Raw genomic sequence first — 17,570 nt, 5'->3', positions numbered from 1 at the left:
CTGTTTAATATCCTTCATCTTCCTTCACGATAAAACTGATCAGGAGTTATCTCAGTTTCAAAGCTAAAACAGAGTATTAGCTATTTTTGAAATGATATTTTCCCTCTTGACTGAGGAGGAATGGCTGATACCCTGTGCAATACTAGGAGGTTCACCCTCTCAGATCTTTGTTTCCCATCTTTTGGGTTGAGTAAGTTTATTGCTTACTGATTGAGGCGTCTCTATCAGGGAATGCCGACAGGTCTGCCCAGGCAATTTTTAATAGACCTGAGTGCTCCTCCTTTAGAGACGCTGGCTTTACTCTCCTCCACCTTCTGACCTTGTGTCACATCTTCTTGCGGTGGGGAGGAAGTAAATAACTAAAAAGACAAGAAACAAGAAGGATTTTAGCAACCATGTAACCTAAAAACCTTGGGAAGAGAAAGTGGACTTTTGCCTCATGCGTTTTATATAGATAACCATATGGTTAAATCAACCAATGATTGACCACAATGTGGTCATGTGATCTTAGACTCCATATAGTTTTAAAAGTTTTGTTTTAATCTAGAATCAAAATACAAAGTAGCCAATTTATGCAATATCATTTAAAAAGTTCATAAGTTCTTTACCAAATCACATAAAATTTCTAAGAAAATAAATTTTATATATAATTTTTGTGGTAATTTTATTAATTAAAGAATTTTTTCAAACATTCATACAACTTCAAAATGACTGCCATTATTTTTTAATCAGACTATTTGTTTTTTGTTTATCTACGAGGGACGTGCAATAAGTAACGCCCCTGACTCACTTCCAGTTGTCTGATCTAGCTGAAATTTTGCATGTGCAATGATTTATATCTCTACGGGTTATGTGGCAAAGTACAGCTCTGAACTAATTGTGGTTTCTATTTTACAGGTGTTTGAACTGAGTCAGGTGTGAAATGGAGCCTGTTGAATGTTGAGCAGTGATCCGGTTTTTGTATTTGAAAGGACGCACACCACAGGAGACTTTTGATGAAATGAAAGAAACTTATGGTGATAATGCCCCATCATATGACCTTGTAAAACGCTGGCATCGTGAATTCAAACATGGCTGGAAGTCTGTGGAAAAAGCTTCCAGACCTGGTCGCCCCCCTTTTGCCATTGATGAGGCATCTGTCCGTCAAGTTGAGGCTGCCATTTTGGAAGATCAGCGCATTACTATTTGCCAAATAGCCCAAGATGTCAAGATTAGTACAGGGTGTGACGGCACTCGTCATTTATTTTTTTATAAATAATTTTACCAAGAATCTATATATTAATACGATAGCGTGTGTGTTATTTATTTTTTGTGTCACGCTTACATCCGAGTCATTTAATTGTTATTGGAAAAGAGATGTTGCGAGCCTATCTCTGCTCTATTGTTTTTTTTTTCATGGCAAGTGCTCGTCTGAGCTCCAATCTATGGTCTTTCTTTGTAAAACTTTCACGAAAAACACTTGTCCAACTGAAACCATTAGCAATAATTTCTCCGACTCTTTATCTGTTCCTAAACTTAAACGTGGATTCCATGAACAAAGTTTCTTTCTTAGAACTGCACACCTGTTGAATTCTCTTTCGTTTGCCTGCTTTCTAGCTGACTACAATATGGTCATCTTCAAGTCCAATGTAAACAAGTTCCCTTATGTAATCCAATTTACTAAATTTCCACTACTAACGATTACTTCGATATTGTCTCATTGAGTACCGTACACTCATTAACCCTTATCCTTCAGTGGTGTCCAGGCCTTGATAAGTGGTGATTCCTTTATAAAAAAAAAAAGGAGTGTTCAGTAAATAGTGTGTATGTGCTGGTCCTTGTGTTTGGTAGTCCACAAAAGTCTCTCGTTATGCATATGCTGCTTGCCTAAAGGTCTTTCGTTCCAAACCAGCTAAGTAGAATTAGTTTGTATGCACGTTTGCTGTCTTTCGAAGAAAAGAGGAAATCAGAAAAAAATTTGTGTTTTCGGTTTTTGTAGTATGTACGAATTTTCGCGAGTGAATAGACTCCCTTCTTTCATTAGTTGAACAGAATTGGTGATTGAAAATTGAGAGTCGATGCGTAGTAGTACCAACATTCACAGCTGCTTTGAACACTCCAATAGTGTAGCTGATTTTATGGTTTGCGACTGTATTAGGTCAGTCGCTCTCCAAGGATACTTAAAAATGAATGAAAATAGCCGAACTGCCAAGAGTTTAACTTGATGCACTAGTTTCATAGTCTGCATGAATAACCGTTATCCTACTTGCGCGCACACATATTAGGTTTTCTAAGGCTAGGCTAACCTCTGTTTATTAACTTGTATTCTGTCAAATCAATCAAACAAAGAGAGAGGGTGGGGGTGAGGAGGCGGCGCATTAACTGTTTTGCCTGTAAAAATAAACTAACGTTTTTCCTGGTTTGGAATGAAGAGATTTCCTTTCATGATGAGAAATTCTAGTCCAAATGCTCACATACTTTCTTTGCTGTTCGACACAAGAGTTTTCCGTTGATATTCAATTACTGACGTCTTATATCCACAACTAGCTGACCCTACACGGCATTGCCCGGAAGTTTTTTTTATTTTCATTTTTCATATTATTTGGATTATTTGGACTACTTTTCTCCTCTTGAATGCTATTTTTACCACGTTTCGACCGATGTAACCTCCGGCCCTTTTTCAGGTGTATCTTGTTAAACTCGGGAATCATTCTGTCAAACTCGGGTATCTGCAGGGAATTTCGATACATCTAAAGAAGGTCAAAGGTTACATCGGCTGAAATGTTGTGAAAATAACACTCAAGAACAGTAGTCCGAATAATCCAAATAATACGAATTATCAATCCTCATCTCAAATATTTCCAAACCGTTCATTTTTGTTTCAATTTTCTTCCATTTTTTTTAAAACCTAATCTTTTTTTTTCTTTTTAACAAATTATTATTATTTTAATAAGATTTTTAAGTTAAATTTAATTATGACGTAATCGTTTGATCATTAGGATAATTAATTGAATGAAATTGTTATAAAACTATAATTAATTTTGTTATGGTAATTTTTTTTAATCTCTATTTATATATTCATTGAATTTAAACATTGCTAAGAATTTTAAAAGAAGAAATTACTTTCTATTTGACAAGTTAAACGTTTCCAAATTCTTTTCAAATTTTGAAAGATCAAAAAGTAATTTGTTTTTTTACTAGTGAGTGAAAATAAGATAAAAATTTAAAAAAATATATGTTTGAACTCCTAGTTGCAACTGTAATTCTCCCTCCCTACGCTCTCTCTCTCTTTCTTTCTCTCTGTCTCGCTCTCTCTCCTCCTCTCTCTTTCACAGCTGTCAAAAACTCATGCTTTCCGATTCGTTCCTTTCACAGCAGTCATTGTCCTCATATGCAAATTAATGCTATATATATATTAATAAGCCGTTTACAGGCGAAAACTTTTTCCTTTCTCTTTCCTTCCTTGATTCCATCATCCAAAAGGATGGGAGGGGCGCTGTCGCTTGTGTAAGTCACGTTTTGTATTATTTATGCCAAAAAAAAAAAAAAAAAAAGAAAAATATTAAAATGGCTGACTTCTTTACGATGAATTATAGTGGGTTTTATTTTGTAATTATTTGATTTAAAGAGGATTTTTAAACTGTTATTTAATATTTTATTTCGATGAATAAACGATTTATAGTAAATAAATGATAATTTACGTAGAGGCGAGAAATACGTACACAGTAATACAATAAGTTGTTCACAGAAATTGTATTAATATGGAGATGTCACATTTGTTTTTTGTTTTTTTAATTTTGTTTCTCTAAAATCAGTCTCATGTGTAGAAGATTGTAAAGATGTAGATTGCAAATAAGATAAAAGAAATTGAATTTTTTTTATTGGGGTCTTCATCCATTAAGTTCAAGAGCTACTCAAGGATGAGGATTGAGATGGGAATATGACTATCAAGCGGTGTGATTTCTTTTTAAAGATAATTGATAAAGCAGTTAAAAACGGGGGAAAATTTCCTTGGTGAGATTAGTTTGATGCAATAAACTCACTAAATCGCAGCGTGAGTTTATTGTGAGAAAAAAATTCTGTGTAGGCATTAAAATTTGTTGTTTTTGTTGTGTAAGGAATCTTTTCAAGTTAAAATTTATTGAGAAATACACATTTTGTATTGAGAAATAAACACTTTAAATATAAAAATAAGAATTACGTATATAAATGAATACGTTTAGAAGGCTACAACAACGCATATATATATATATATATATATATATATATATATATATATATATATATATATATATATATATATACACACAAATTTATTTGCTTAAATCAAATCAGATACATTGTGGTGCTATTCATCCTTGTCAATGAAGAGTCTGTTTTTTTTTTTTGTTTTTTGTTTTTTTCTGGTCCACATGGTGTGATTCTGTGAGCGACAGTGTTAGTCTGTGGGCCTTGAAACTGTTTGATTTGAGAAGAAAAAAAATGAAGTCAAAACAGTCATCAGCAGGATATCGTGTTAGCCGCGCAATTTGAATAAATGAAAATTATAACCTACATTTGAAGCGTTGCATATTAATTGAACATAAGAATTAGGTATATAAATGAATACATTTATATTGAATAAGGGATAACGCATTGGTGTTTCATTCTATATTAATAAACAACTTTATTTGTCATTTTCATTAATGGCGTTAGAAGAAGAGTACAAGAGAGAAACGGGTTGGTAAGAGAGTTCAGTGTTCGTGTGTAAAGATAGAATTAATACATTGCCGGCTGGTTGAAGAAGAGAACAGTTGAGTTCTGTTTACACGTGTTTATAGGTAGTAGCCATCGGTAAGAAGGAAGCTGGTTAAAAGAGAAAGAAAGGGCAAAGACTTCAGTGTGTTGACGTGTTGTCGTGAGTGAGTGTGGGTTGTATCAACGGGAGTAATCCTGTAGAATGATACATAAAGTTCGTGTGGGTACAGTAAGTACGTGGAAATAAATGTAAGTTTGAAGAGAGCCATAGCTAGCTTGTAGTACTTACGTTCAGCCTGGGACTTGCTCCCTAGGCTAATGCCCGCTGCCCGGCAGGGTCAGGATCAAAGAGGGTTAATTGTTTCAGGTTTTGCCTTTTATATACTTTATCACGTGATAGAGAGCTGGCTTGTGATTGGACAAATGAGGGAGAAAATGGATTTCAAATCTCGTTGAGAGAAGTAGCTCCTGCCTGTGATGTAGCGGGTGTCAGCTGCTACACGTTTAGAAGGCTAAAACACATTTTTTTTTAAAACAATTTTATTTGCTTAAATCAAATCAAATTTTACTTCAAATATGTAAACATTAGGTAATGAATAACAAGTTATTCAAAATGGCCGTCCAGTTGGGCCATATTGGATGATTTAAATTAATGTTTACTTTTAATATGTGTGTATTTCTCAATAGATTTTACCTTTAAAATATTCTTCATATAATAATATTTAACAACAACAATAACAACAACAAAAATTTAATGCCTACACAGATTCTTTTCTCACAATAAACTCACACCGTGATTTAGTGATTTTGCCTTTTTTATTTTTTTGTTTTATTGTACTTCAGTCGAAGTTCTCAGAAATCAAGGGGCCCACAACCTGGGACTAACACTTGAACTCTATATGAGCTACACAGATATTCGAATGTTCCATTAAAGTTCTTTATCTCTCAAACACTGAGTTAGTAAAGAAATTGAGAACATAATTTTCCTCTCCCCAATTAACCATTTTTATACATTGTAGTATATCTTTAATTTTGGTCTCTTGGTCTTACTGGATTCCAGGGCAAGAATTTATCTAGTCGGGTGGAGTATCCAGTTTCGTGCTATTACTTAAGGTAACACCACTTGGAAAAGGTGCACCATTCTTCATAAAAGCTAATGTAAGTTAGCCATAGTGCAGAGATCTTATTTGGGTAGCGAATACTATGTGATTTTGAATATTCGGTCAGGGTTTACTTCTATGGAAAAAGTACCCTCATGACAGGTTGTTCTGACAAACCCCTGTACAGAGAGACCTTAGACACTCGAGGACAGTGTCTAGTAGGCATTCAAGTTCTCTCCAGTAGGCATTCAAGTTCTTATAATGAGCTAATAGACAAATTTCTAGAAATGGAAGGAAAGGTAATTTTGAATAAACACAAGCAAATGAGTGATTTCAATGAGTGATTTGAATTCTAATGTGGTATTATTTCTTTTAAATAATTTATACTTAATCGCGGCCATGGTTAAAATCCTTTTATCCCCTGCCCAATTTTCTTATTTTGTTTTATCTGGGAATTGGGGCATCCTTCCGGATGCCATATATTCACCTGCTATCTCATACATTCCAACCGAGACATCTTTTAAAGATTCTAACCGTCCATTTAAGTGCAATCTTTTGTATCTCTCTTGCACTTGGTTCACCGGGTATATTCGCCTGGTAGTTTTTGAAATTCTAGGAACATAAAAGTGAATTGTAATCAACTAAAAGGGTTGCTGATTGTAAAACTTGCCTTCAATCAGACTCCAAATTTTATAAAAAGAATTGCCAGCCGAAAGTTGAGGAACACTATGGGAGTACTAATACTGATCAATGGCATGAAGTGCGTTCAGTTCTATCAATGTTATTTGATATTTGAGTAGGAAACCCCAGTCGTTGTTGATTGGCATGGTATTTCTGTGGACATTTCCTAAGAGAAAAAAAAAATGATGAAAAGATGAAAAGTGTGCCAATCATAGCCCCTTGACTTAAGAAGTAGGGAAGGGGGGGGGAGACACTAATCGCTAACCGAAGCTATGGTATTTCCTCTGAAAACAATACCCCACCCACCTGGTCATCAACATATCTGCTCACCCTACTTGAAACATCCCCCACAGAGTAATGATCCTTATGCTGAAAGTCAATGAAAACAATCTGTCTTTTGTGAATTGGTGGAGAAACTCAAAAGCAAAAGAAAAAAACTAATGATTTTCATTATACTTATCTAAGATCTACATTCCAAAACTATGAACCTACTTTATATACACACACACACAAACAATATATATATATATATATATATATATATATATATATATATATATATATATATATATATATATATATATGTATAAGGAATTAAAAAATATACCAGCGGTGGTTGACGTTATGTTTAAAGAAAAAATTAGAAAAAACCGAATGAAATCATTAAAAAATCAACGTTTCGTCCCTGTCTCTTTGAATGTTTCAGGAAAATGAGTAGTTTTTGCAGAAGAAGGAAAGAAAAAAAGAAAGAAGAGGAAAAAAAAAAAAAAAAAAAAATAATAATAATAATAATGTACATATTTATTTTAATGCATTTTAAAAGTTGTATATATAGACATCAAACAACCTCCCCATACGCACACATATTTCATCCTTTCCCAACATGGGTTGGATTTTAAAAAACTGTCTTTTTTCGCACGATCTATGACTTTTTCTTTTATCACATTTTTATCTCAATTATCCTGAAGATGTCCTTTGAGACAGGGACGAAACGTTGATTTTTTAATGATTTCATTCGGTTTTTTCTAATTTTTTCTTTAAACATATATATATATATATATATATATATATATATATACTAGCAAAAGTACCCGCCGTTGAATGGGTTCAAAAACAGCCTACAGAAAATGGACTTTGATTTATGAAAGTATGATAGGTTATGAAAAGGAAGGGTTGTAAAGAGATAGCTTCGAATTTGGGGGTATCAAAACCAAAGCAAAATATGATGAAAGTAAAAATAAAATAGATAAACCCCATAATTTATTATACCATACCTGTTCACACTGATACACTTATCACAATATTCTGTGGATCTATATTAAAAATACCTTGTTAAACTTTGTGACAAATTTCTATTCTATGAAGGTCAGGTGCGAACGAACACCCCATAATTTTATTATACCATATTTCTTCAAACTGAAACATAATTATCAAAGTATACTTACGCAGATACATATGAAAAGTCTTTATTAAAGTTTGTGCCTATTTCCATTCTATGGAGGCCAGGCGCGAATGCAGACCCCGCAATTTTATTATATCATGCCTATTTAAGTTAAAACATACTTATCAAAGTATTCTTATGTACATCTATATCAAAAACACTTGTAAACGTTTTTTTTTTTTAATTTAAAAATTTTTCATTTCCATATTTTGTCGACCAGGCGTGAACGCAGACCCCACAATTTTAATAATCCACCGTTCTGCCAGATCAAACATACCCATTCCTGTGTCTCGATACATCTTCTATCATTATATGTAATCAGTTTTTTAAAATAGTCAACCATATAGGAGCCTATTCGTGACCAGACACACATTACACACAGACATTCAGCTTTATATTATAGATATATAGGAGTAGAGGTTTAGGCTTGTAACCATGGGATTCCGATTTCGAATCTCTCTCCCTAGATTCAGCCACTCTGATGTCGTAGATGACTAAACACGTGTCAGTGGATAATTATATTTTAAACAATTTATATGTCACTCACCATTTGGGGATACCAAATTGGTATATGGGAAAATTATTCCCAATTCACATTTAGGTAAAAATTCACTTTCGTATAAATAATTGAATTCATTTAAAAAATATTGCAAAAAAAAAAATAAATAAATAAATAACATCCACATAAAACGTGATACATCCAGTAATCGCATGAGATAGCCCAGGGGTAGAGGTTTAGGCTTCTAACCATGGGGTCTCGATTTCGAATCTCGTTAGATTCAGCCACTCTGATGAGTCGTATATGACAAAACACGTGTCAGTCGATAATTATATTTTAAACAATATATATGTCGCTCCCCATTTGGGGGTACCAAATTGGTCAAAGGGAAAATTATTTCCAACTCGCATTTAGGTAAAAATGCACTTCTGTATAAATAATTGAATTAATTCAAAAAGTATCGCAAACAAATATATATATATATATATATATATATATATATATATCATCCACATACAGTACTGTTTCGCTGTTTCACAGCTCATCAGTGCGGCTAGACAGACAACTACCTCAAGCCAGGATTGAAACCTGACCGCCTGTACGGCAGTCAAGGTTCCTAACCATTACACTAATCGGCGGCTGCTGTGCGGGTCGTGAATTAACGATGTTTTGACATTGTCCGAAATACCTAAGCTCTATTTGTTTACACAAAGAGCATCGTTTTATATGCTAATGGTAATTTGTGTATCACTTCTCAATATATATATATATATATATATATATATATATATATATATATATATATATATATATATAATTATTATTTCATGTATCCACATAAAATGTTATAAGGAGATATAATATTTTATGTATCAATTTTCAATATTAACTTAATATTAACTTAATACATAAGTAAACCTAAGTAGAAAGTTATGAAAATGTATATAGCATTTTAGCCTGACGATTTACTATAGGGATGAAACTAGAAAACCTCTGTGTTGGTTCAAAATAATATAGATGGGATATGAAATGGTGATGAAAGTCGTCTATCGCAATGAACACACATATATACAATTAATAAAAAAAATGGTACACTATTTTAAGATTAAGAACAAAAAATACTATGGAACACGGAAATACAAAAAAATATTTCTAGTTAGAAGACAATGCATGACAATAAAAATTGAAGAGTAAAGAATTGAAAAATAGAAAACTTTGCAAATTCTTAGCCAGTAAACCTTGAAGAAAAATCTGGTTTGGAGTCTCAATAGGTGGATGGTTAAGCACTGCAACATCTTTTTGACAGCTCCTGCAGCTGTGCCGGCTTCAACCTTATTGGTTTGTTTTTTCATCGGACTTTGTCTGCAACACCGATAGGGGGACCCTGGTAACTGGGCAAACCTAGGTTTCCTTATCACCTGCTCAGACTGGTATCTGGAGAGGCTTCGATTTTATAGCCATAGCAGATACTGTGACACTTACGTCACCCGCGCGTCGTCCAGTGGTGGAATGACCCCAGTTGTCGGTTCTGGTGTTTCCTCGGCGATGATGTCAACGGCCGGTTTCCTGAAACAGACTTGTCATGCAAAACAATTGAAAGGACCAAGTCAATAAGCGTTTCTTTTTGTACAAACTTCCTTGTATTTCAATCAGTACAATCGCAGTTAGCTGTTCAGTTAGGGACTGGCCACTTGCTAACTGCGAGGTTTTCTCTTCTCTCTCCAACAAAAAACTCAATTATCTACGTGACAGGGTCAATTGATGGGGGAATCTTCGTTCGTCGGACCCAAGGAAGCAAAGCTCTCTCTCTAACTAACTCAATCTCTCAAGGCTCGCTGCTTATATTGTGGGGGCGTGGACGGGGTCTCTTCCCGTTTCGGGTCGCTGGCCAATCAGAACTAAGGGATCGCTGTCCGTCAAATCTTCGCCAGGCGGCCTATACCCAAAAAAGGAGCTGTCTTTCTTCCTCTGTTGGCATTCGGGCATTCTCCATTTCGACCGATGCGGCCTAATGGAACTTGACAGGTCGTAAAAACAGAGATGTCCAACTTAATTATTTTTGAGAGGACATAAAAACAGCTGAATCCGATTCCACAAAGGCCACGTGTCTTTTCAATAGGGTCACTTATCGCCCAGCTGTTGTCGACACTGTTTGCCTTGTACATCGGAATTTCATTGGTATCCTCGCCACCCACAGGCTGTCATGGCCAATTTAACGTCATCACGTTCTCCCACCATAAGCTATGATCTTATCTTTTTTCTCTGTCTTTCTTTCTCTTCCTTTCGTCGTTTACAGCTGCCTTTTTTCCCTTTCTTTTTCCACGGGTTCACCGCTACTCTTGGCCTTTTGGTCAGGATCAAAGTGCAGCATCTGTTCTTCGGATGCCGCACTTCCATTTCTTGTTCTCTTTCGGTGGAGGAGAAATCCTTCACGACTGGGACAATTCTTATTCTTGTACCCTTGAGCGTCTCTCAATACTGCAGTGCACCAGACTAGCTGTAGAATGCCATTGTCTTATATGACCGAAGGTTGCCATCATCATCAACTTTTTATAAGAATTCTTTTTGCAGAGTGGAACGATAAAAATGTCGTCCTAGAAAAGACGACATGATTCCATTTCCGTTTGATGAAAACCAGTTTTCTTTTTTTGTTGCAGACCATCTACTAGTTGGCTAATTGTGTACAAATCTTAAGAGCGATAGCAGCTTCTATCATGTCTGAAAGTGACACAACGAGCAAGATCGGAGATGCGCAACTGTACAACTCATGTTCTCTACCGATCCAAGTTATGACAACAGGACCATTGCCAGCACCCTCAAAATGCAAATCCGGATAACAGGGACGTGCCTAGGGTAATGAAAAGAAAGTTTCCAGCCACAACTGTGGTCTTTGGTGTGGTATCAAATGAGGGCCACATCATGCCACCTCACATCTTTGAAGTCGGCTTAAAAGTCAACACTAAAGTGTATCTGGATGTGCTGAAGAGTGTGGTGATCCCCTGGAGCAATCAGGTGGCCGCTGGCAGACCCTGGGTGTGGCAGCAGAACTCTGCGCTGGTCCACAAGTCCAAAGAGACTTAGGCTTGGATTCAGAAGGATTGCTACAACATTGTACCCTTCTCTCACTGGACCCTCTCCTCTCCTGACCTGAACTTGCTGGACTACTTTGTATGGTCATATGTTGAGAACATCACCAACATGACCTCCCACAACACCAAAGCCAGCCTGATCATCATCGTCTGCTGAGTATTCACCGAGCTCCCTCGGCGCTTATGGAAAAGGCATGCTCCCAGTTCCAGACCCATATCGCGGCGGTAATTGAGGCTGAAGGCAGCTACATTGAATCGATGTAAGCTCTACTACATAATTAAGTTATCTGAATTGATTTTTTCAATAAAAGTTTTAAAATAAAGCTGTAGTTTTGTTTTCTTTAGGGTGACACATTTATCGTTCCACCCTGTAGAATGACATCAAGTACTTACAAGAGGTACCACATCCCAAAGTAAATGTGTTTCTGTAGAATGAATTGGATTTGAACTTAGCACTTCCAGGTTGTCAGTTCGTGTTGTTTACCAGCTAGCCAACGTTACTTCTCAGTAGTGTATGCGAGAGGATGGTGAAACCTTTCTGGCAAAAAATAAAACCTTGAAGATGCCTTTAGAAAGTTCTTCAGTATAATCTACCAACCCACGCATATGTTGACATAATAACGGAACAACTTCCCCATGGCAAAAATTTTGTACTCAATCATGAGGCGAAGCTCCCCCGAGAAAGTATACAATTCTTTTTTCTTTCTTTAACTTTCCAAATCCTCTTTAAAAATAAAAAAAAATAATTTGTTCAAAAAAGCAAACAACAAAATAAAAAAATAAATCAAAACTAAAATGAAAACAAAAATGCTCCCAAGCAACGTCGGGTAAACCATTACTTATTAATATTGTTGGTGTAATTCCATGAACACAATATGATTTACTCAGCATGACACTAGACAAGGTATGAAGCCACTTGATGTAAGGAACTAAAAAAAAATACTTCAAGCCAATGATAAGTGTTAGATGGATTGATTCTGACCTAGAAAACAGCAATTCTTCCCCCATTGTCAGAAAAATCGTTCATGGAATGTGTGGACTAAGGGACAAAAGTTTACTAGTTTATTTAATAAATGGGTAATCTCCAACAATTCTACTGTTTACAGTAGCAGTGCCAGTGAATGTTGTATTTACATGTGTGCTTGTTGATTAGACAAAAGCTCAAATCGGCATTTTTTCAAACAATCATAACACAAGAAATATTCAGTGACAAAATCTTGAAAATTCAAACATGTAGCTTTCTTTCTCTTTTTTCCTTTTCTTTCAGAGGCCATACACGTGCGTATGACATTCTGGCTTGACACGTTGGATCCAATGGCCGTCGACTCTACAAAACACTGCATACAAATGAATTTCTTTCGTAATGCGTGTCAAAGAATAAAAATCTTGGTTCTTTGATACCATAGGGACGCATGAAAAAAATTAATGCTTTCCTTTGGTATAAGAGCACAAATGAATCATATTTGATTTTTGCCTTTAAACCAGAAATTACATCTGCAATCTAATCAATCGATAGTTTAAAGACTTCCAAATCAATAATAGGTTTTAAAATTTGTTCATTATATTATGAGGATTTGCGAGCTGGCTCTGCTCTATCATTATTTTCATGGCAAGTGCTCGTCTGAGCTCCAATCTATGGTCCTCCCTTGACAAACTTTCACAAAATCACTCAACTATTCCCCCCTCTTTCTATCTGTGCTCAAATCTAAACGCAGATTCCATGAACAAAGTTGCTTTCCTAGAACTACTCACCTGTGGAACACTGTTCCACTGGTCTGCTTCCCAGCCGATTACAGTACGGTAGTCTTCAAGTCCATTATAAGCAGGTTCTTGTTGAGTCGTTCACTTAAATAATCCAAATTCTATCCAATGTACACCATAACGATTACTACACTATCACTTATCCTCGAGTGGCTTTCGGGCCTTGTGACTCCCTTGTAAAAAAAATTAATAAATAAAGAAATGCGAAAGTAATCCTTTTAAATTGTTGATTGAAAAGTTATTTCGGGTTTGTGTCAAAAAATCAAGGACCATTTTGTTCTCTTAAACCGAAGGCAAGCAAGAATTTACGAATGTGTCTCTACAGTATTAAAGAACCTACCTGATTAATTTATGTTTGTTTGCTTGTTTTTTGTTTGTTTGTTTTTTAATTATTATATTTATTTATTTATTTATTTACTGTGTCTTTTTTATTTAATGTTTTATTTAATGTTTTATTTAATGTGTCTTTTATTTATTTATTTATTTAGTGTGTCTCTACAGTATTAAAGAACCTACCTGATTAATTTATGTTTGTTTGCTTGTTTGTTTTTTTTTTAATTATTATATTTATTTATTTACTGTGTCTTTTTTATTTAATGTTTTATTTAATGTTTTATTTAATGTGTCTTTTATTTATTTATTTATTTATTTATTTATTTAGTGTGTCTCTGCAGTATTAAAGAACCTACCTGTTTAATTTATGTTTGTTGTTTTTTTTTTATTATTATATTTATTTATTTATTTATTTATTTCAGATATCAACAACCGGTATACATCGACCGGAGTTCGAAGGTAGAGAAAGTTGAAAGCTTTTCTGAATAGAAGTAAAATTCCTTAAAATGCATGGAATGTTGCCAAGAAGTAGAAGAAATGAGAAACGAGGAATAAAATTGAAAATGGTCATATCTTGAAAAAATATCCAACAGATTAAAAATTAATAGATAAACATTCTAAAAATGGAACTTTTTTATTTATTTTTTTTAATCTTTTTCTTTTTAAATAAAAAAGGAGACTTTTTTAAAAATATTTGCTACGATTTTTTTATATCTTACATTTAGTAACAGAAACATCATCTCAAAATGAAGATTTTGGTGCAAAAAAAAAACAACAAAATTAGAATAAGAAATAAAAATGAGTACTTTCTGAGAAGAAATATTGTTATTTTAAACAGTATTTCAAGTTTTAGTAATAACATATCAATAATTTCTTTTTAATTGAAATTTTTTTTTAAGTCTTTGTTTACGGTTATTAGTTCAGTATATACACACACACACATATATATATATATATATATATATATATATATATATATATATATATATATATATATATATATATATATATTGCTGATGCTGTTTTGTTAAACGTAACTCCCGTTTCAGCATGGCATCTTTCGACTGGTTGTAAGATTCTTGTGCAGAATAATTTCCCTTTTAATGTGGATTCTTATATTAGCAACTGTGGTTTGAAATGTTACCAAAGACAGTATAAGTTAATTTTCTGTGATTAAATACCTTAAAAATTTGTACAAATCTGTTTGTTTGTTTTTTTTCAGCCTATAGGGTCTCGTGTAGCCCAAGAGAATAAAAAAAAATAAAATGACCGCCCTTTTCTCTTAATACGTGTTGTAGGGCAAGGAAACTTGGTTGTGCAGACCAAGCTTTACTCAACTTAAACGCAAGGTACAGCCTGCAATACAAAAGAACATAACGCTCCTGAGACATATTGTAAAGACAGTGACATATGAACAATGTACATATACAACAATAAATAGTGAGGTAAAGTAAGTAATGAAAGCGAGACACCCATATGTCTGCACCGATGCTGAGCTTGTTTCCCGCCAGTTTCCAAAACATAAACAAATATGAAAACGCTCGCTAGCGAAGTATGAAAATGTCACAGTAACAACAAAGTTAACCTACAAAACCAATATAACATTCTTCCCTCCTAGAAAGAAAATGATAGCACTGTAGGTATGCGCTGACACAGCAGACCTTAGACAAACTAGAACAGAATTAATAATATACACAAACACATGTACACATCACCCCTCTTCTCAGGCAAAGACATCTATACACCTGATTTAGTCCCAGCCATAGCGTATAGGCACTGCACTGAGGCTGTCTGATCCTCTACGTTAGGTACCATAGGTGTTAGATGAGTCTGTCCAGGTTCCTTAAGGTAAGTTCCTTGAATAGTTGAGGTGTCAGGACACCGGGCTAGATCACGGACAGATACCGTAGACTCTCGCCCGTTAGAGTACCTGATAGTGGCATAGGTGGGATTGCAGTCAAGAAGTTCAACCTGATCCACAAGAGGGTCATTCTTGCTGCTTCTTACAAACCGTCGCAGCAACACAGTACCAGGTGTTATTAACCAAGAAGGCAGAGAGTTTCCATGAGTCGAATGTCATTGAAATGTAAAGAACCTTTCATGTGGCGTGGTGTTGGTAGAGGTACATAAGAATGATCTTAAGGAGTGCAGCACATCTGGAAGAACCAGGTCCCAGTGAATATCAGGCAAGTTATGGGACTTTAGAGCTAATTTGACAGATTTCCAAACTATGCCATTATATCGTTCCACTTGAGAGTTGCCTGTGGGGTGGTATGGGGTCGTGCGACTGGTTGTAACTCCCTTTTGCGAAAGGTAGTCTTTTAGGTCCTTAGACATGAAGGAAGTCCCTTGGTCAGAATGAATGTAGTGTGGCATTTCACAAAGAGTAAAGATCTGCTCCAGACATTTTATCACTGTCGAAGTGTTCATATTAGGATAAGGGAATGCGAAGGGGAAGCGTGAATACTCATCAACCACTGTCAGCATATAAGGGTCACGTGAAGCAGTAGGTAAGGGTCCCTTGAAGTCAATGCTGAGCCGCTCCATCGGTTGTGTTGCTTTTATTAGCCTCCCTTCTGCAGGATTGTAAAACCGATGTTTTAAGTCTGCACAGATCCTGCAGGAAGCACAAGTCCTCTTCACTTCCTCTGTGGAAAAGGGAAGATTTTTTGTTCTCACAAAATGCAGCAGTCTGGTTACCCTTGGATGACAAAGTCCATTATGAAGATCTGTGAGGGTTGATGATGTAAAAGCTGAACAACAAAATGCTCGAGTGAGAGTATCTGGCACCACATTTTCCTTCTCTGGTCGATATCTTATAGTATAACTGAAGGCTGCAAGCTCCAGTCTCCATTCTTGGATCTTGCTATTCTTGATCTTGGTACGTTTTCTACAGTCAAACATGAATGCCACAGAACGCTGATCAGTCACAAGGTTGAAGTGACGACGTGCTAAGAAGTGGCTCCATTCCCTTACTGCTTCAATAATAGCAGTAGCCTCCTTTTCGACTATGTGGTAATGCAGCTCACTCCCTTGTAGTGTCCTGGACATAAAAGCAACAGGTCTGCCTCCCTGGTTGAGTACTGCAGAAACAGCAACATCAGATGCATCATACTCAACCTCAAAGGGCAGGTTTTCATCCACAGAGTGAAGAGTGGCCGCCTCTAGTTCACCTTTGAGCTGATTAAATGCTTGTAGTGCTTTTTTATCAAGTGGAAACTTTCTTACTTTCACCAACGGTTGTATTTTCTGCGAGAAGTTTTGAATCCATTTAGCATAGTAGGCAAACATTCCTAGTGTCCTTTTTAAAGATCCAGCATTTGATGGTGCTGGAAGCTCCTGTAAAGGACGAAGTCTCTCAGGATCTGGCCTTATGACTCCCTCCCCCACACAATACCCAAGAACATTGATGGAGTTCACAGATTTTATAGTTTTTGACTCATTAAGGGTAATGTTCCTCTGACTGACAACCTTCAAAAGCGTTGCACATTTTGGTCGTGCTCCTCTTGCTTGTGAGCAGCAATAGTAATATTATCAAGGTATGGGAAATTATCTTGCAAATGTTCATCCTTGATTAACTTGTCCATAGCCCGCTGAAAAATGGCTACACCATTTGTGACTCCAAACGGCACCCTGCAAAACTGGTATAGGCAACCATTGGCTTCAAAGGCAGTGTATTTCCTCTCAGCCTCCTATAATGGTATCTGATGGTAAGCACTTTTCAGGTCGAAAGTAGAGAATTTTGCCAAGTTGTTGACCATCTCATCAATTCTTGGAAGGGAGTACGCATCCAGTTCTGTGTACTGATTAATTGTCTGTGAGTAGTCAATACACATTCGTTTCTTGTGTCTGTGTGTGGGATCCTTCACCACTACAACTACAACAAGGATAAACTACAACTTGAGCTCGCCAAGGGACAAACTAGTCTCAATTATGTCTTTGAGTAATCT

The 17,570-nt window shown here is 35.6% G+C and overlaps 1 protein-coding gene across 1 annotated transcript in view; it reads left to right on the top strand.

Moving 5' to 3' along the window:
• LOC145288038 (ciliary microtubule inner protein 2C-like) overlaps window positions 1-14,313 on the top strand; it is a 62,470-nt gene extending 48,157 nt beyond the window's left edge. The window contains exon 4 of the mRNA XM_080136054.1: window positions 14,043-14,313. Coding sequence (XP_079992180.1) covers window positions 14,043-14,109 — 67 coding nt within the window. The 3' untranslated portion in view covers window positions 14,110-14,313. The remainder of the gene's footprint in view (window positions 1-14,042) is intronic.
• The last annotated feature ends 3,257 nt before the right edge of the window (window positions 14,314-17,570 follow it).

This window comes from Euprymna scolopes, chromosome 11 (assembly GCF_053919585.1).
Source record: "Euprymna scolopes isolate OS-2025 chromosome 11, ASM5391958v1, whole genome shotgun sequence".
NCBI classification, from domain to species: Eukaryota; Metazoa; Mollusca; class Cephalopoda; order Sepiida; family Sepiolidae; genus Euprymna; species Euprymna scolopes.
The sequence above is the reverse complement of the archived record's forward strand: the minus strand, read 5'-3'. Positions and strand labels throughout refer to the sequence as shown.